The sequence below is a fragment of the Lottia gigantea genome (assembly GCF_000327385.1).
Source record: "Lottia gigantea unplaced genomic scaffold LOTGIsca_21, whole genome shotgun sequence".
NCBI lineage: Eukaryota > Metazoa > Mollusca > Gastropoda > Lottiidae > Lottia > Lottia gigantea.
Window position 1 is genome coordinate 1002902 of NW_008708458.1, and position 21753 is coordinate 1024654.

Genomic DNA, 21753 nt, shown 5'->3' on the forward strand with positions numbered 1-21753 from the left:
AGATCATGGTGAAGTTAAAAAAATAAATTAAATAATCGCACATCAATCTCCTTATAAAATAATGATAATATAATAGACACATAGAAATATTCAAACAGAATCTGAGACATGTTGTTACTCAGTTTCAGGCTGTGCGATTTCCAAATATTTCTATAATTCTCTACATTTGATGTATTGAGTACTTTTTAAACAGTGAAAATATAATCTGTTATTGTAAAAAAAATAACAAACTGATTTCCAAAAGATGTACCACAACAACACCGCCATTCTGCAAACGGGTTATACGAAAAGCGTTAAATTAAATATATAACAATAGTGGCTATTGCAACCAAGGTATAAGACGAAGTTTGTAATAGCTTGCCATTGAGAAGATGAGAGGTACTTTAAGCGTTAATTCAAATATGAAACTGTTATAAATAATGAGCGATCTTGATGAAAAACTTGTGAAAAAGAGTTCGTAACTTTAAGGATTTGATCCTGGCACACACAGATGTAGTTTACTTTTATGTAAATTTAGAATCGTACAGTTACTATAGAGTACGTTTAATGAATAATAAAATCACTCAAAAATGAACGGCCGCGCTTAAAGCGTCCCGGTTCTGCTACAATCACAGACTTTAATGGCAGACATAGTTTGCCTGTACTTTATCTAGAACACTTGTAAAAAACGAGTTAGATCGTTTGGAACCTTAGCCAAACATATTTCTATTCATCAAGATATTTCTATTCATCAAGGTCTGATCCAAAATTAGAACGAAATATCTGTCTCTATTCAGGCCTCTGATAGCTATTTGGACAGATGTCGGCTAATGCAGAGACAGAAAAATGATGAATGGAAAGATGTATAAGTTTGAAGTTGAGTCAAAGCATCATTTTCTCCCTACACCATTTTTTTTTAAAACGAAACTGATGTCGCATCGGCCATTTAACGCAAAAAAAAGGTTCAAAGGTCACAGAGTCACATGATACTAACAATTCGAAAATTACGGTGATGCCCACCACTAATTTAGTCAGGTAAAGGTTATTTAATATTATGTTATAAAAAACACGAGCAGTCCATTTTATTCTTAGGTTTAGTTTTAGTAGTAATCAACACATTGTAACTTGCTCTTTATTCAACCTAAAAATAAAGTGGATTGTGCCCGTATTGAATCAGACCCGGATGAGCAGACATACCTTTGATAGACTATACTAAACAAAGCCAATAAAACACAAAAGATCGTACAAAATGGATTACAAATAACAATAAGATGCATAATTGGTAAACCGATAGTCACAATATAGCATTAAATGCATAAGTAATATTCAAAATAATCTCCAAGGCTCAAAATATATGGCCAGTATTTTCGAAACGATCTCAGCGCTAGGATGTCCTAGAACGGGGTATTTAATTTCTTTTCAACACTGTTTCTAGGATATCCTAGCGCTAAGATCGTTTTGAAAATACGCGGCATGGACTACACCCGATGTTCGCAATTTCACATGGCAGTTCATTGTAAAAAAAAATACCGGAAGTAAAGAGACTCGCCCAAGAATACAAAAAATAATCTTCCATTCACTTAGCTTAAGAAAAATTACGGCATGACTAGCGCTCTGTCAATTCCGATTATCAATCTAATTTGACAGGCACATCTAAAGGCATCAACAGAAGATGCAATGTCTCTTGATCCAGGAAATCGATCGCTTCCACCTCCCAACAACTTTACTGTTCGTAGCATCACTTGCCCAATTCCACTTCTTGATCGGTTTATACCAATTTTCTCCATATGATTTTTTGATATATTCGCCAGCATTACACGGGACTCGAACCCGAACACCCATTAATTCTGACCAGCAATTTTTAAACTTTGGTATAGTAAACCTTTAAAAATAAAACAAAATGGATAGAACATTTATGAAAAACATTTTAATTGAATTTAAATCCGGGGATATCCCTTTTAAAAACTAAATGTTTTTGAGACCATCAGAATATCAAGCTTATTTTGACATCCATTAGGTAGGTAGGTAGATGACATCCAGTACTTGAGCCGAGTAATAGTACATGTATTACATGGAGTATTACACGTACACAAATTAGTTATGCCTTCTCTTATTTCCTCATAACCGGCAACAATTCCACCTGAAAACTTTGAAAATTAATGCATAATAGAAGGAACCGATAGAATTTTCTGAAATTTTTGATGAATATCAAGGACACGTGTAAGTACCTTTCTGTCAAGTTTCAGATCGATCACTGATCGACAAGTGGGCTAGTGCGAATCTGCAACTGTTTCCGACGATTCAATGAAGGCCGTCATTTTTATGACACTGTCCTCAAGATAATACGAGATTCCTGATTGAATACAATTAGTATCTTATGACGAGAATATGGGATTGTTCAAGCAACGGTTAGATGTGAATAAAGAAACATGTACATGGAGAAGCTTGAAATCATATAGCCTCTACTGGATTTATAGGTCTTGATCGAGAACTTAAAGTGATACTACGTCTTAGAATACACTCGCCCTGTGGCTAATATTTGTGTTTAATAGTGACCACTGGTTAAATAAGTATGCATCCCACACTTTATCAAATTTGAAAAAACGGCAATAAAACTATTATCATAATTTTAAAAAAGAGTTAGCAAGCCATGAATCCGTTCAGTTTGAGAAAACAAGAGTCTGGGTAAACAACGCTAAAACAGGAAACAATCATCTTCCGGTGTATACAAACAAACTTTGCCAATGATTAATATTCGTTGAAAATTGTGTCAGTGGTGGAGTATTCAATCTAAATTATATGAATTGCTTTTTCGCGGAGTCGCTTAATCTCCTACGAGGCATCATTTTTCCGTCTTCAAAATATGACAATGTCGAGGTCAATTCAGGAGTAGAGGTCAAGGTCGCGGGAAACCCCACTCCCCTTGAAAATTACACCGGATTTCCTAGACTCACGATTTGAAAATCGCTTAATGGATGTATTAAGCGTTTTATAATCAATTACTTGATTTTGTGGATATATCGGATTATAGAGGGATTTTGATGTATAGTTAGGACAGCAGGTAAGTCCACTGATGGATATATACTGTTATTGGGCAAATTTGAGCAAAATTAAAATTTTATGTTCATCCAAAGACGTAGTATCCCTTTAACAGTGGCTTTTGCATGAATCAATAGAGTAGGGCGAGTAGGGGCATCAAGATGGGCTCACATTCAATTCGTAGGATGGGAACAGTACTGTTTTTAGGGAGAGGGTCATAATATGGAATGTGGGCCTTGGCCTCTCCCGGCATTATTTTCAGCTGAAAATTAAGCCATCTAAATGTTCAAAATTCCTCTCAGGCCATTTGAAATACTATGGATTCCCTGGGGCCTGTGGCAGCTCCCAGACCCCTGGCTTCAGGGGACCTTGGGCTCTTATCATATTTCTATCGTGCTCTTAGTCACATTCCAAAAATCTTATACTGGAATAGACTGGGAAGTGGCTTTTCTAGAAGTAGTTTGAATGATTTCCGGCTTTCATGGATGATGTAGTAAAATCCTACAAGATATGTCAATCAACGTGCTTCCTTCCAATCAGATGATTCAGATTGATCTTCATAACTTACGCAAGTAATTTGAGTCTGGGAACAGTAGGGGAGGAAGGCCATTTTCCTGATACGTCCCTGAATGGGAGAGATGAATACAAACCTCAACTTCTTCTTTCCATTCGTTCCTCCTAACCACCATGTATCATTTTCTTTATATGCAAAAAATACATCCAATTTCACGCCCGACCATCTGAATGAATATTCGTAGCTATCGTTCAGCTGAAAAATAATAAAAGAAATTTCGAGAAATTAAAAGACAGTAGCAGCATCAAAGTGAGGGGTAATGGGGGCAAAATGACCAAACTTACACATACAAGAATACCTTGACCACTGTGAAGATGAAGCTCCAGAGTGGAGCCGCCTTAATTTGTGATAGGCGCTGATAAACAATACAAATAAATAATTCTATAACAGTATCAGATAACAATATTGACCATAAGGCGATAAATCCCTCCGATTCTTAACTTAACCACGATCAGTCTATTTGACTTTTGATAAAATAAATAGAGTAATGGAAACTGTGTATGTCGGACATTCAGTACTACGTCAAATTAATCTTTAAGCTTTATGTCATCTAAATGAGTGGGGACATGTGGACTTAAGTGGGTTGGGGTTCCGTCCCATAAAATCTTTTTTTTAAACATTATTATGCTCTCCTTCATTTTTTTCTGGGAGTGGGGGCTCGTGGACTTTGTTCGACCAGTCCCTAAGGAAGTCTAGACACTGGCCTATAGCCCCAGACGAAAATAAAACGAATCGAATACATGTATAAAATAGCAGTTATACTTACTTTTCCAAAAGTTTGTGTATGAGAAAATCCTATCTTCTTTAAACTTTTAAGGATGTTTTCGGTATAGTCTTTTCTTAATATCAAAACATCCAAATCTGTTGTATGTGTTATAATTCCACACTGTCTGTACCAACCTAAAACAAACGACGACGATCGAGATAAATAATCTACATTGTCAAGCATTCAGTGGCAGATGCAGAACTTTGGAGTGGGAAATACATTTCAGAGGCTTTCTCCCTCTATAATCAAATAACCAGAACAGGAACAAAATACCTGAGATTGCCCGAATTTCTAACCTAGTTATCAGATTTTTGCCCGAAAAACTTGCTTTCGGGGTTGCGAAGAGGTGGTTAAGGGGTTCTCTCCGCCACAGAACCAGAATGAACCTCCTGTTTTCCACTGTACACTGTGCCTTTTACTTTAATGTCTTCATAAAAGGGGTGGGGGCTTTGGAGAGGGCTATTGTAATTTATTCTTATTGGAATTAGGCTGGGCGGAACCACGAATGTTGATAGTGCTGGTTTGCCTTCTGAGAAAGCTGGAGGGTTTTCTGTATGAAACTCTCGAACTCAGTCTGTAGTTAATTTTTTTTCATTCATTTTATATTACTTGTTGCTTAGTTTGAATACAATTATATACTTTGGTACATTTATTTCTGATATTGTATCTATTCTGGAGTTGGGGCAACCTTAGGGATGGGGGTCGTGTACTTGGTTCAACCAGTCCATATGTTAATTGAGCCACTGTATATATGTTGAGAGGTATCATTGTAACATTGAATTGTTTCTTTCGGCCAGAACCAGGTTGCTGTAATAGGAAAAACAACATGTATACATGTATATGGTTATCAGTTAATCATACCTAATAATGTGCCCTCGGCTATGGTAAAAGGAACACCATGCTTGTCCAAAGCTTCTCCGATTTTTTCTATCATTTTAACAGCCTTTGACATCCAAGTTGTGAGCTTTTTGGAAATTTCATAATTTTTATAATAAAAATTTGCTCTGGTATAGTTACATTCTATGAATTCAGGTTCACGATAGTCTTTCAGGAATTGTTCACCGTTTTCAGGAATTAAAAAGTTGATGTTGTGTGAAGTTCCCATAGTTGTGTTAATACTAGAAAGTGAAAAATGTAATATGGATATTAACAACAACATTGAATTGCATAGTTCAAGGGATTGTAAAGAGGTTTTTTTAAAATAGTGCAATTCGACGCTAACAGTGTCCCCGAGACACATAGAAAATTGAGAAAGCTCTATACATCCATCATCTTTACCTTGACTTCGTATTTATACCTTGACTGCAATAGTCACGATTCTTGTATCATAGAAGCAATTTGATTGGAGCCACTTATTGTGCAGGGGAAAATTTGAAATCAGTACGCTCTAATGTATATGGAACCTGGATATGCTAGTATATACATTTTGCAGGTGGATCGAGAGTGAGTGAGAAGATGAAGCTGTATTGGCAATATTCCCTCAGTGCATATCATTGTGTCCAAAAAGGCTTTGAAGTGTTGGCTTTTGATCATATGCATTCGCCAAATAAGAAAATAAAAGTAGGGCGTGGAATTCAAATTCATCCCATTTCCCATTTCGCTTTGTATGATTCCAGAAAAGGTCAAGCTTGCTTTAATTCACTTACTCCGTAATACCTTTAAGATGGGTTTCCTTATTTTCTGGTGTCAAATTAAGCAAATTATTTGATTAATTGGTGGCTCTAATGAATAATCATGTATTCTTAATCATATCATTATGTTCTTATTGCATATAATCAAGAATCATAAATGTCCATATATATACAGTCTGGATCGGTCACTCATTAAAATTCTGCTGGTATTTCTCTAGTTCATTATGAATTAATTATGGACATGTGATATAAATGTTAAATTTCCAAGTCATTAGAACACCTCTACTTTCTAGTCATTAGAACACTTCTACATTCTATTCATATAAGTATTAGCATTTTTATTTTCATAAATGAAAATAAGGGAACCCATCTTTAATAGTATATTTTGGTTCCTACATAAACACACCTTTTAAAGCTAAATGCGTATTTCCCAAAGTGTAGCTTATCCAGCACTTCAGATAAACTTTTGTTAAAAACCTTTAAATTGTCTTGTTTTATTTTTTCTATTAACATTTCTTTTTGCAGTTTATCACACCACATAAAGTTTTTATGTCTTTTATAAAACACGACCACATGAAATAAAAACTCGGCATCTTTGTGATAAATTAGGAAATGTGCTGGCAATGTTGTATTAGCGCGTATGGAATACGTATAAATTGCACTATAATACACATTAAACCCCTTGTCTTTAAGATGGTCGAACATGTCAACCTGCAAATAAAAACATATATAAATTTTACTAACGCTCTAAAAAACGAAGTATTAAGGTAGGAATAGACGAGGTACGGCGTCCGATGCAGGATTGTCGACACATTAGAAAATAGAAGAAACGAATCGTGTCAGCACCGTGTCCGGACCCGAACCTCGTGTCACTTCTTCCATTTTCGTTTGTATCGATTATTCCGCTCAATACACCAGGCCGGACCCGTACCTCGTCTATTCGCGGTTTTAAACAGGCTTTCATGCGACATCAGAGTCCTGGACAGAATGACTGTAAACGTAGCATAGTGTTAACATATTTTCTCTCCGGAACTCTGATTGTACAAACATATCATATCGCCGCATTTACAAATTTCTGTGACATGGTATACGAAATGTTCGTAATAGAACAAAAAATTTAATATAGTTTTTAATGGAGTTTTGAGATGTTCACATTATTAATGTGGTGATGTTTGGAATGTTTATCATTCAGTAGTAAAAGCCATAACTCTCTGATGGGATCCTTTGAATTCAAAAGATGTGTTACATCGATATTCAAATTGGATTAGTGATTAATCGTTTCCTTTGATAATTAAACACGGCACGTGCCATATTTATTTTTAATGTCGTCAACGGATTAACGTCAATTACGGTGCCGGTTTAGAGCGACTAATTAACTATAGATTAACTACTTTTCACATTTCACATTGTTATCACACTAAAATAAGCATTTTAATATCCCTAGCTAAGGAAAATATCCGCCATATTTAATATCGGTGACTGTGGTTTTCGGGCATTTTTGGCGCTAAATTTCACAGTCCATAACATTTCTACAATCGCTGTATGCTGTGAACCATAAGAAATGCGTCAGCAATTCGTTTATATATACATTTTAAAGCTATACTTTAACAGACTTTTATTGAATTTTTAAATTACAAGCTATAATACTGTATATTCCTGGTTCCCAGCGTGGGTTTGTTTTCATCCCCTGAGGTGTAAGGTGCGACTAACTATTGTAGGAGAAGAATAATAAAGTTTCGGGATTTCTGGTGCCCTTCAACATGACGAACTCAAGCGAACCTCGACACTTTAGTGATAAAAACTAAAGCCAAAAATAGAATCAATGCGGCCTTTGATTATCGAAGGATTTGTCGACATTGTTCCTATATTTGGGCTGTTGTTGCAAGGAAAACAACAAAGCCTTCCTACTGAGCATCTAATTTGATCAGTATATTATCATATGAGTGATTATTATCAATGAAATATCATAGGATTTACAATGTTTTGATTGTTATGAAAATGCGTTCAGTCTGTAGCTTGTAAATACTCGAGAAGGCACAATTCTTAACGATTTGGACGAAATTTGGTGAAATTGTTTATTATCACCGAACGATGGACCCTATCACAATATAACTTATTCTTTAGCTAGTAAATGTAAAAGGAACAATTATTGATAAATTTAGATAAAGTAACATAACACTTCATAAAAACCATTTAGAAACATCATTAAAAGTGTTGACAAATATGTAATTAGTTATTTTTCTTGTTTTTTGAAAAGCGTTCTATTTCAAGCTTAAACACACTCTTACAGTTCGTGGCAGATTGGGACAGAATTATTAATTTTCATGGAGTTTAACGTTCTACTTTTCTGTTTCACTTAAAGAAGAGCCGTACACTAAACAAAAAAAAAAAAAACGTTTGAAAGAAGTGTATGGCTAAGGGTTGAATATAATGAACTGGTGATGGGTTCGGTTCTGCTAAATGTTTAACATCGCCCAAGGATGAACCCTATTGAAAAAAATGGGAAATATCAAATATGGGGTATCTTGGTTTTTCGAAATTTAATTTATACAAAGCTGACAAATGTTGCATTGCCTGAAAGAAAAACATTTAGAAACCTCATTAAAAGTGTTAAGAAATATGTAATTAGTTATTTTCCTTGTTTTTTTAAAAGCGTTCTATTTCAAGCTTGAACACACTCTTACAGTTCGTGGCAGATTGGGACGGAATTATTAATTTTCATGTTTCATGAAGAGCCGTATACAAAACCAAAAAACGTTTGAAAGAAGTGTATGGCTAAGGGTTGAATATAATGAACTGGTGATGGGTTCGGTTCTGCCAAATGTTTAACATCGCCCAAGGATGAACCCTATTGAAAAAAAAAATGGGAAATATCAAATATGAGGTATTGCTCTTGTTTTTCGAAATTTAATCTAAACGAAGCTGACAAATGTTACATTGCCTGAAAAACTATCTTAGACTCGACTGACTCACTCTTTTGAGCTAACTGAATTGTTTGTTTCCAGACGTCAGAAACGATACAGATATTGATAGTGTTTGGCTTTAGTATGTAGTCTAGGTCAGTAATAATACAGATATTGATAGTGTTTGACTTTAGTATGTGGTCTAGGTCAGTAATAATACATATAAATATAGTGCCTGCATGATTGTAGTAAGTAGTCTAGGTCCGTAATAATACATATATTGATAGTGCCTGATTGTAGTATGTAGTCTAGGTTAGTGATGATACAGATATTGATAGCGTATGACTGTAGTATGTAGTAGAGATTAGTAATAATACATAATAATATTGATAGTGTTTGACCGTAGTATTAATCTATATCTGGACCATTACTTACTTCTACTACACACTACAGTTAAACACTATCAATATCTGTATTATTAGTGACCTAGATACATAGTAAAGTCAAACACTATCAATATCAGTATCATTACTGACCTCTACTACATACTACAGTCAAACACTATCAATATCAGTATCATTACTGACCTCGACTACATATTATATACAGTCAAACAGTATCAATATCCGCATCATTACTGACCTAGACGACATACTACAGTCAACCACTATCATTATAGGTACTCTGTCCGGAATTAACATGAACTTCGAAACAGAGGAATAAATTATGTAAAAACCGCAAAAATTCCTTAAAATTCTCAAGAAAGTGGTAACATGGCCCACTTTTCATCTCGATTCATGCAGCAATGAACAATTTTATTGCACTTTTATGGGATTGTTATTCTCAAATCACCTTAACACCGATAGGATCCAACATTACAATTTTTGTGGAAATATACATTACTTACTCTGTGGCGTAGCCAAGATTTCATTGACGGGGGTGAGGGGCACCTTTGCCCCCTTTTTGGCATTTAGAGGGCACTACCCTCTAAATATGTCACTGTAGTTAGTTGAAAAAAGGTAGTAATATTAGAAGACAAATTGCATAAAATGCAGGAATTTATTTTCAAAAATTATTCTCAAACAAAGTACCCTAACGACCATTTGGAGAAGATTAGTCCTGAATTGATTTTTTGAATTCAAAATCGTTATTATGAATATTTAGGTAGTTTTAAGCAATTCTTGCCGAAAGGAATATCAAATCATGACTAATTTTTTTTAACACGCCGTGGTAAATAGCTGTAAGGGTACTTATGGCTATTTAACACGCTCACCACGCCAGTGGAAAATAGCCAATGTCGTTTATAGAGGATGCGGTTTATAGAGGAATCCCCCCCCCCCCCTCCAATCCAAACAAGTTATTCTTACCTTCGTATCCACTGTACCATTCATACCAAGAGTGATCATGTTCCTATCACCTATGGTATTATTTCTGTTATTATTATTATTACTATGAAATATGTTCATTGATATAACATCTGGATCAATTAAATATAATCTGGTTTTGTTTTGTTTTGATAAATTAAAAAATAAGTGAAACACTTCCTGAAATTGACAAAAAAATATCAAATGTAGGAAGAAAACTAAGACATTGTCTGTATAGGATAAAAAAAGGGATAAACCTGACTACGTATTCTCGAAACGAAATAAGTGCTAGGATATCTTAGAAACTAGAAACAGTGTTAGATGTCAAGACCATAAGATATCTCGAAACAATCTTAGCGCTAGGATGTCCTAGGTTCTTATCTTCTAACATTGATTCTTCGTTTTGAGAATACGCGGTGTGTCTTATTATTATAGACAGGGAGTAAACATAAGTACCACATGCACTGTTCAAAATGTCTGTGAGGCCTGGGGATTCAAAAGCATCAGATGGCTTTGGCCGAAAATTCTAGGTATGTTTTATCATCTCACCTTTCGTGTTTGCGTTTCATTATCCACCTGAAAGAAAATAGATATATCATTTTTTTAATAATCAAACGACATTAGAGTAGAAAATTCATCAATTTAGTTATAAAGCCCGAAATTTAATACGGGTAGGCTAAATAAAGCAGATAGCTCGTACTGAATAGACTTTATCCCTTTTCCCTTTTAAAAAGTGTTTTATATTTCACGTGTTACTCTAAAACTTACTAAAGTTACTCTAAAAACTAGACCGAAACACCTGTCTCTGATAGCTATTTGGACAGAATCATGTCAGCTGACCAGTGTAGAGACAGAAATAGAAAAGCCTGTTATATAGGGACATTCCGCATTTCCGCAGATGCGGGGCTTTTAAACCAATTCAAATGCGTCGAATCTACGGTGGTTCGAATACGACATCATTTATTTTTTTTAATTTTGAATTAAAAAAAAACTGGAATATAATTATATAAAACATAATTTTAAATTAAACCTTGTATTTTTACCCAGATGATAATTCCATAATATTAAACTAAAAACTTGAATTTTCACCCAACTTTTACTTTTTTAAATTTTGAATTAAAAAACTGGAATATAATTATAAAACATTATTTTGAATTAATAACTTGTATTTTCACCTGCCTGCGCAGCCAAAAGTTCAAACGTCACAGAGTCACATGCTTATCATTTCGTAAGTTGGGAACGCATAAAACAAACATTGATCAACGCGAACTAATTGACCCAGCCCTGCATATGTCGACATGTCTCATTCCATAAATTTATTTCTTTTCAAGGGGTTCAATTAATATATCTAGATTATATTGTATCTAAGGGGGGGGAAATTCTGCTTACTTACGTAGGGAGGGTTCAATTTGTAGCTCTCAAGAATGAAAAATGGTGTTTGAAAGAAAATTAATTTGAATTTTTTGATGCAAGAAAAAAAATAAAACAAGCTTCCAATGGCTTTAATACCAGGAATATTACCCCCCCCCCCCCCCCCCCCTTTGATGTAGCAGTTTGCTTTCAATCTATTGCTGATGAACGGTTATAAGAAATTTTCTAAAAGTGCCAGAAGGGCCGAAACAGTCACTAATGTAAATGTTTTGTGTACGGAAAAATCATTTTAGATCTATATTTTATCAATAAAAATGCATTTCGTAGTTATTATTGAACTTGTACTTTAATAAATACATTGTATGGCAGCCCTATCGCCTTTTTTTAATTCAGACCTAGTCACCTACTAAATTTAGTAGTTACATAGCAGCAAAATTGTGGTATGTAAATAAAGACATGTAAATAAAGGTTTGTAAATGAAGGCTTGACAACAAGGGTTGTAATTGAAGGCATACAAATAAAGGCATGTAAATGGAGGTATGTAAATGAAGGTATGCAAATGTATATGTATGTATGGTGTATAAATGAAGAAATGTAAATAATGATATAGTTATGGTAGTATGCGAATGGCAGTATGCAAATGAAGGTATTTATATGAAGGTAAGTGAATGGAGTAAGTAAATGAAAGTTTGTAAATAGTGATAAATAAATAAGGATATGTAAATGAAGGTATGTGAATAATATGTGAATGTTGTTATGTAAATGAAGGTATACAAATGACGGTATTTAAATGAAGGTGAGTAAACGAAAGTATGTAAATGAAGGTATGTGAATGATAGTATGTAAATAGTAGGATGTTAATGGTAGAATGTAATTGGTGGTAGGTCTATATAAATGAAGGTACCTAATTAAAGAAATAGTAAAGGTGGTATGTAAATGGTGGTATGTAAATAGTAGTATATAAATGGTTGTATGTAAATGGTGGTATATAAATAAAGGTATGTAAATGAAGGTAAGTAAATGGTGGTATATAAATAAATGAAGGTAAGTAAATGGTGGTATATAAATAAAGGTAAGTAAATGGTGATATGTAAATAAAGGTATGTAAATGAAGGTAAATAAATGGTGGTATATAAATAAAGGTATATAAATGATGGTAAGTAAATGGTGGTATATAAATAAAGGTAAGTAAATGGCGGTATATAAATAAAGGTATATAAATGATGGTAAGTAAATGGTGGTATATAAATAAAGGTAAGTAAATGATGGTATATAAATAAAGGTATATAAATGAAGGTAAGTAAATGATGGTATATAAATAAAGGTATATAAATAGAGGTAAGTAAATGGTGGTATATAAATAAAGGTATATAAATGAAGGTAAGTAAATGATGGTATATAAATAAAGGTATATAAATGAAGGTAAGTAAATGGTGGTATATAAATAAAGGTATATAAATGAAGGTAAGTAAATGGTGGTATATAAATAAAGGTATGTAAAGGAAGGTATGTAAATGGTGGTCTGTGGATAATGATATGTATGTAAATGAAGGTACATAAATGAAAAGAAGCATCAAAAGCATCGAAGAAAAACAAAGTTTGTAGAAAATGTATTAAAGTACATGTATTTATATAATACTAAAACAGTAATGTAAGATAAATACCATTTTCTTGTAATTTGTGAAGTACTTGTGGTATATAGCTATGTCAAGCTGAAAGAAAAATATAATAAATAAGAAATATTAAACAAATATAATTGTAGATGGATTACTACTGTATTAGTATAAACTCTTTCCCTGTATTCATACAAACAAACTTACCAAGACAAGATAAATTGTTACGACTGGGCAGGCCCGTAGTTACAGAAGACACTCAAAATGGCACAATTCTTATTTAATATTGACGAAACTTTGGTAATATTGTTCAGTATCACCTCAAAAAATTCAAAAGAAGTGTATGATTAAAGGTTCAATATGTCATACTGGCGATTGTTATATTTACTGCAAATTATTCCTTTTATAATCAAAGCTAACAGTGGGCGTATATTACCTTGCCTGGCAAGCTATATTTCAACAAGATTTTTCCTAGTCTAGTAACTTTTTTTGTGGATGGTCAGCAAAAAAAACTTGCCAGAAATCTTCGTATGCATGCATCCAATTTTAACTGGTGTGAACTATTTTCTGTGCACAAAAGTACCGAGAAGTGGTCCATTTTTATCCAAAACCATATAGTAGTGTATAAACATACACATTCCAATTCAAATTACCATATTTTTACATCTTAAAACCCATCACAACAGACACAAATTATCTATGTTGAAGTTTGTTTTTTTCATTAAAGGAATATTCTATTAAAATTTAAAGTACAAACTTGACTCGAAATCCAAAACAACATTTTAGAAATATATTTTTAGCAGCTAAATGAACGTTTCATTATACCAGTCATATACATTGTCAAAAGTGGTATTGTCAGGAAACAATGGCCAATGTGTTTTGCCCAGCCGCAGATCCATAGCCAGACTTGATTGTTCGGAGAGGCAAGTAATATGTATTCAGAGGGGCAATGGTGTATGAATGGTGTTTAGTTGCAGATATGGAATTGGATGGTTGTCTGAAATTTTCAAGGCGGGTGATGTTAAATGTATCAGTGGGTAAATATACACAGAATATTAAATAAATTCTTACCAGTGAATATTGATGTAAAAGATAGATGAAACTCAAAACTGAAATGACCACTGCTGTTTTTACCACTTTTGATTTAGTCATCTTACACCGTTCTCTACAGCTGAAATATAATCAAATTTATTTCAATATAACGTGAAATAAATTGTTGGTTGTTCTGTTTTTGTTGGTTACTCCCCTGTACAGACGTGCATGCTCAATAAATCACAACGTTTGGAATAAAATGTAACATCAGTGTATAGTTTGTGTTTTAAGTGTATGTATCGTCATCGATCCTATTTTAACTTAAAGGGATTGTAAAAAGATTTTCTAAATTTGTATCATGGGCACCGCCAGCATCGATTTGCACCATTCTAATTTTTCAATCAGATGTCTGTGATTCCTGCATTCAAACTATGACGTCACTTATCGCGAAACATGCTTTGTCACATAAGGACTTTGCTATTAATGACGTCGTAAAAGGCTTAGTTTGAATGGAATTGCAGGAAACCACGGACGTCTATTTGAAAATTGGAATGGTGCAAATTGATGCTAATCATATAGAAATTTAGAAAACCTCTTTATAATTCCTTTAAGTTTAATCATTTTTCTGATATTTCATAAATAAGCACACTTTACTTAAAGAAAAGTGACAGTGCGAAATCAAGACAGAAACATCTTATTCTATTCTAGCTATAGATGTCAGCTGGCCTCGAGGCTTTACTGTCAAAATATTCTTCAGAGACTGGAATAGAGGCAGATGCTTCGGACTAGGCGAAGTCAAGCAATTTAAAGATTCAAAATACATTTTAACGGAGGAGGTCGAACAGTTGGCTGATGTATTGGTTTGTGGAGATCTAAATGATGAACATGATTTATTGGAAACCAATACATCCTCTACAGTTACAACTATTACAAATTCAAAAGAGCAGGTAGTTCGTACAACGTCGTCTACACCAAGTACACATATTAATCCTGTTAGAGTTAGAAACTCAGTGTCAGATAGTCAAGTGTCGTAAATTGCTACCAGACTAGATTTATTTAGTGTCGGATACATAGGTGTCCTATATTACTGAACTAATGCTCAAAAGAAAGTACCCACCTATATAATTTACAGTACGATTAACAAAAATTAAAATAAAGTGATTAAACCACTGTAATACATCTCACACACGGTCCAGCAAGATTGACAAATGACTTTCTTCAAAACGCCAACGTCGTTGTTTTACCGTGGCCAGCTTGTTCTCCCGACATGAATCCGATTGAACACCTATGGGATTACCTCGATCGGCAAATCCGAAATCGACCGACGCAACCTGTCACTGCTCAACAGCTGGAACAATGTCTCGTAGAAGAATGGCAAAGAATAACGCCTAACGTCATCCAACGTCTTACATCATCAATGCGTCGACGTGTTGTCGCCTGCATTGCTGCTAATGGAAGTCACACTTGCTATTAATTAATTAATTGATAAATAAATATTGATTATTTTTTAAAGACAATTTGCCTTCTGAATTTCTGTAAAAGTAAACCCGACCCTCCTTGTCTTTGTGTGCCGGTCGAACAGTAAACACGGCTGTCTGTTACTTAAATTTGTGTAAATTTGTTGTAGAAATGAATATTCTATTGGAATTACATAGTTGTTCATTTCTATCTGCTTTTGTTTTCTCCTAACAATTGGTCAAACCTAGTGGGTACTAGTGTCACATAGATAGGTGTCCTATATAGCTGCTAGGGGCTTAGTTATTGTCAGATAGACAATTGTTCTATATAGCTAATAGGGGCTTGGTTATTGTCAGATAGACAAGTGTTCTATAAAGCCATAGAGATTTAGTTTAGTGTTCTATTTAGCTATCGGACTTGGTTTAGTAAGTGTCAGATAGATAAGTGTCCCCTGTAGCTAGCCTACCAGACTTAGTGTCAGATAGATAGGTATTCTATATAGCTACTAGTTTAGTAATTGTGTCCTATATAGCTACTAGAGGCTAGATGTTTTTTTTTATATGTATGCATAGACGCACATACCAAACCAAACTTCGCCAATATTTAATAGTTGCTGATGCGATCGAGATTGATATGTTTATGCATACTAATGCGTTGCCAACGCCGAAACTATATAATAAAATTCGTTAAAGCTATAAAAATGGATCTCAAACTTGCGCCAAAAAATGTGGTTATGGACAGTTGTAACAAATACCACGACGAAAAGCTAACCCATGGTGGAATGAAACCCTAGGCATTAACCATGGAATGATCTGTGTGTGTCAGAAAAACAGTGGTTAAGGGGCAAGTCAGTGAATAAGAATACACGCACGTATATCTTTTGACAGTTATAAAACCAAAGGTAAACTTTTTGATAAAGAAGTGCGGAGGGCGAAGCGATAACATTGGTACAGGGAACAAAATAATCTTCAGGAGCTTACTTCAAAGAACTGTCCCGAGTTCTGGAAAGAATTTGGTAAAATTGACATAGGGGCGACGCGAACATCCATACCCATGGGAATAATTACTGAAAGTAGTGATATAAGTGACAATATGGATCAGATATTACAAAAATGGGAGAATGATTTCAAGAACATTCTGAACTCTAAGGACATTAACGGTAGTAACAGACATGATTACAATGGCAGTGAATTTAACAATTTAAATGTTTCAAAGGACATGATATCACAACTAAATGCAGATATAAGTTTAATCGAGGTGCAAAACTCCTTAGAGCGTGCTAAGGACAATAAAGCATCGGGGTGTGATGACATCCCTTCCCTTACTAAAGCCAATGTTCTGGTAAAATACGTGCTTTTAGTAAATAGTATGATACCTAATCTCTGGAAATGTAGCATCATAAACCCCATTCCTAAATCATCTACCAAAGATCCCCGTGACCCCCCTGAGCTACAGAGGTATCCTGCTTGCACCGTCGTCATATAAACTTTACTGTTCTATTTTAAATGAGATACTCAACAAATTTGTTAATGAATTAGATCTGATTTATGATAAACAAAATGGGTTTCGGAAAAACCGAAGTACATCCGACCATATTATCTCCCCCTTCAACAAGAAAGAAACAAGAAAGATAATGCGGCTATCCACTTCCGCGCCTTCAATGATTTCAAAACTGCATATAGAAAAACAAATCAAAAAAGCTTTTGGAAAATGGATTTCTGGTCAATTCTATGAAGCAATTAAATTAATTTAGGTAGAAGTAAAAAGTTGTGTTCGGATAAATGGTCTCAAAACCAACTGGTTTGAATTAACTGTGGTCTCAAACAAGGATGTTTATTGTCCCCTTTATTTTTTAATCCGTATGTAAATGATATTGTAAAAATCATTATTGAATTGGGTATAGGTATCAATATTGGTGGGGAAAAATTGTCTATTTTGCCTTATGCCGATGATAAAGTTTTATTAACCGAAAGGAGTCGGATTTACAAATGATCTTAGATGTGTTCAATATTTGGGTTTCTGATAATAGTATGGTTGTTAATTTTATGAAATCAAATGTTGTCCATTTTCGTAATAATGCAAAGCCGAGAACAACTTGTGTATTTTCATGTAGCAATGATGTAATTGAAATCACTGATAGATATGTTTACTTAGGTGTTCTATTTACGAAGCATTTAGATTACAACCAAATGACAAAACATGTATCAAAACCCCGTATCCCGTGTATTAGGCCTGTTAATTGCTTAGACAAAGGGCTTAGGTGGAGTCCCGTATGATATTTTTACTAAACTGTATGATTGTATGGTATATCGCGTTATTGGTTAGGGCGCTGCAGTTTGGGGAGACCGTGAATTTACATGTATCTCAGCAGTACAAAATAGGGCGTGTCGATATTTTTTAGTTGGTAAATACACTCGAAATGCAGCTGTATCGGGTAATATGCGTTGGGTACCCATCCCTTTAAGATCTTGGGAGTCCAGTCATTAATCATTACTGCCGGCTTTCAAACATGTCAAACCAATTAATACTACAAATTCGTCTATAGAATCAAAAAGTTTCTTATAAAAGCTGGTTTATGGGATAAAGTTTTTAATATTGTAAATACTAATAATTATCTTAGTCCGAAACTACTTATTAATGATGTCTTTGAGCATAATACCCACATATAATAAGTCGCATAGTGATGTAGAACTTATAAGACCATGAAACAAACGTATGATACTGATGACTATGTTAAATTGTCCATCCTCCCGTCCCATAGAAGTTCCTTAGCTAAATTTAGATGTCTAGAATTGAGACGGGGCGATACGAATGTATCCCAGTTGAAAATAGGTTATGTTTATATTGTAAAGACCAGATCGAAAAAACGAGGAACATTGTTTAATCTCTTGTGGCTTATTAATACTGAGAAATTGCACCAGATTTTTTTAAATCAATATCATTAACCCAAAATGCATCAAATTATCTCATTAATATACATGATCACACCAAATTCCATTAAAATCATCCGAAAACTGTAGTCTCTATTGTGTTCACAAACAAATTTTGACGGGTTTTTCCTAAGTAAAGGGCTATAACTCAAAAACCGTTCATCGAAGAATCATCAAATTCCAACTTGACCAAGATCTCATCAATACAAATGATCACACCAAATTTCATTAAAATCAGTCGAAAACTGTAGTCCCTATATTGTGTTCACAACAAATGTTGAGGGACCGACGGACAGGGGCGGCGGCAATATACTTCCACATTTCCATGTGGGCGTATAAAAATAATATTTGTTCTTTTTCAAATCTTAATCATAGTTATATTTACATCTGAAATTTGCTCGACCTCAAACTCAGTGGTATTATCAAACCCTTTTGTTACAAGATTGGAATTAAAACGAAAAAACAAAGTACATCTCAAGAACTATAAAAGTGTTTGTGAATTTCAACCCTGATCCTAGAATATACATGTAATACTAATTCGATGTCAAGGGTTACTGTACATGAGGAAACATTTATGTAAAATAATCTTCCAGACAAATTTTAATACTCTTTTCACTTTTATTTGCTCTAATGGTGATTTGCTCTAATGTTTCAAATTTAGAAATTGGCTTTACATCGTTTGCTGCAGTATTTGTACCATTTGATTATGACCATTATGATTATGACTGACATCACAACAGGGAAGGCTAGTTAGGTGACGAAATGAATAAAAACTGGGGGAAAATGAGATTAATAATTTATGCACATTATCTTATCTGAAAGTTTGAACCTATAACGTGTCTATGTAAACACTTTAAAGTCGCTATTTTATTCTGGACACACTTGAAGGTTTAAATTTCGACGATGAACTCTGAACAATAGCCTTCTACTGATTAGTACGTATCCCTTTAAGGAAAGATAGCTTGCCAGGCAACGCAATATACGCCCACTGACAGCTTTGATTTTAAATAAAAAATTTATGCAGTACTGTAACAATTGCCAGTATGTAATTTTCAACCTTTAGTCATATACTTCTTTTGAACTCTTTAGGGCGATACTGAATAATATTGAGTATGAGTTACTGTCCTTGTTCTTGAAAACGTGTTCAATTTTTAGCTCGTGAAACTCTAGGAGGCAAATATTCAATCTTCAGTGCGGGACTGAATAATAAAACAATCCAACAAGAATCATGCCTTTTAGTCTTTAAGAGCTTAATTTGATGGCATTTTTCAATTCTTCTGATTTTCAATAGGGTTCATCCTTAAGTGATTATGAACATTGACACCAAGTTTCATCAAAATCCGTCAAGAATTGTGCCTCCTAGACTGATTACGAGCTAAAAATTGAACGCGTTTTCAAGAACAAGGGCAATAACTCATACTAAATATTTTTCTGATTTCCAATAGTGTTTATCCTTTGGTGATATCAATCACTCATACCAAGTTTCGTCAAAATTCGTCAAGATTTGTGCCATCTAGAGTGTTTACGAGCTAAAACGCGTTTTCAAGAAAAAAGGGCAGTAACTTTTTTCGATTCTTCTGATTTTCAAGAGGGTTCATCCTTGGGTGATTACGAACACCCTAAGTCTCGTCAAAATCCGTCAAGAATTGTGCCTTCTAGAATGTTTACGAGCAATTGTGGACGGACGGACATGAGTGACGGCAATATACGCCCCCTCCCTACTTCCCCATTTCATGTGGGCGTATAAAAAACCTCTTTTTTGAAATTTGGTGATACTGCTATTAATTTGCAATTGGCACATTTCTAGAACTTCTGAAGACTATTTACATCTATTCAAAACCCAACTCAACCCTCGAAAATAGCGAATCTGTCCTTTTAAGGTAGAAATTGTGTGTTCAGAAATACTGTTACACATTTTTTTAAAATATAGATTTATCTCAAATTGAAACTCAATAGAAATCAGAAAAAACAGGTAATTTCTATTTTTTAAACGTCCGATACAATTACAAAAATCCATAAGAAAACTAGGATTCAGCATTTCAATATGTACTGACTGAAGTTTAAAAAAAATTCAATTATTTTTCTGAGCATCGAGATAGCAGCCACAAACTAGTACTGTTAGTCTTAGAATGACTTTCGATGATAAAAATAGAAACATGAGCAAAGATTATATTTTCAAAATCTGATTTACAGAGGACAACGTGACCAATCTGACTTAGATAACTTAATGGACAAGATCCGTCAAGAATTGTCCCTTCTAGAGTGTTTACAAGCTAAAACTTGAGCGCTTTTCAAGAACAAGGGCAATAACTAAATATTTTTCGATTTTTCTGATTTCAATAGGGTTCGGACATGGGTGACGACAATATACGCCCCCACCCCCCTCCCCCCACCCCCATCTAATGTGGGCGTATAAAAAAGAGCTTACCCGGGTTTGTCGGTCGTTGAGACCTTCATTGCCTCGTATAAATTTATATTCAGCTATCCGAACATTACTTGTCAACCTGAAAGCAGATAACTTTGTTATTAGAGGGCGGTCCCAGCGTGGTTTACAAAAAGGGAACTGACTGACTTAATTAGTACAAAAACTCTAGTTTTAAACCATTTTGACCGAATCATATACTAACATTTACCTTAAATTACATGAACATGGTTTATATCAGCTATATTAGTCAACTCCTGTCTCATTTGTCCTAATCTGACTAATACGGATTGAATTTGATTAGACCTAATTTATCCATTGAGCCAGCAAAGTGGGATTAAACCGATCGCGCTCGGGCTTGATTTTCGATTATTGCGAAGTTTGTTATCACTTTGCTGGGGGATTAATTGGATTAATTAATTACATTGTATATAGATTATTCTAAATCTAGAAATTGGCACACCAAAATACAACGACAAAATTCACCAAGACTAACAGTCGTCAGTATGTATCAAAAACTAAATCAATTTGAAGTAAACGTGTGAATTATACTCCATATTGAATTTCAATAATACATACGATATGATTATTAACACAAAAACGCATAAGGTGCAGTCTGTTTTTGAAGTTAGCTGGAAAGTTTTTCTCAAATTTATTTCAAATATACACAG

At 34.2% G+C, this 21753-nt stretch overlaps 2 protein-coding genes across 2 annotated transcripts; both read right to left on the reverse strand.

Annotated features, from left to right (window-relative positions):
- Positions 1 to 1641: 1641 nt before the first annotated feature.
- LOTGIDRAFT_159629 (hypothetical protein) lies at positions 1642 to 6871 on the reverse strand (the record flags this gene model as incomplete). The annotated part of the gene is made up of 6 exons (XM_009054130.1): positions 1642 to 1861; positions 3669 to 3787; positions 4359 to 4492; positions 5220 to 5476; positions 6396 to 6700; positions 6836 to 6871. The coding sequence occupies 6 exons, from the start codon at positions 6869 to 6871 to the stop codon at positions 1642 to 1644; spliced, it is 1071 nt and encodes a 356-aa protein (XP_009052378.1).
- Positions 6872 to 8476: 1605 nt separating this feature from the next.
- On the reverse strand, positions 8477 to 21117 carry LOTGIDRAFT_159630 (hypothetical protein; the record flags this gene model as incomplete). Its single annotated transcript, XM_009054131.1, has 5 exons — positions 8477 to 8563; positions 10260 to 10436; positions 10806 to 10832; positions 14312 to 14411; positions 21089 to 21117. 5 exons carry the CDS (start codon positions 21115 to 21117, stop codon positions 8477 to 8479), a joined length of 420 nt encoding a protein of 139 aa, XP_009052379.1.
- Between the last annotated feature and the right edge of the window lie 636 nt (positions 21118 to 21753).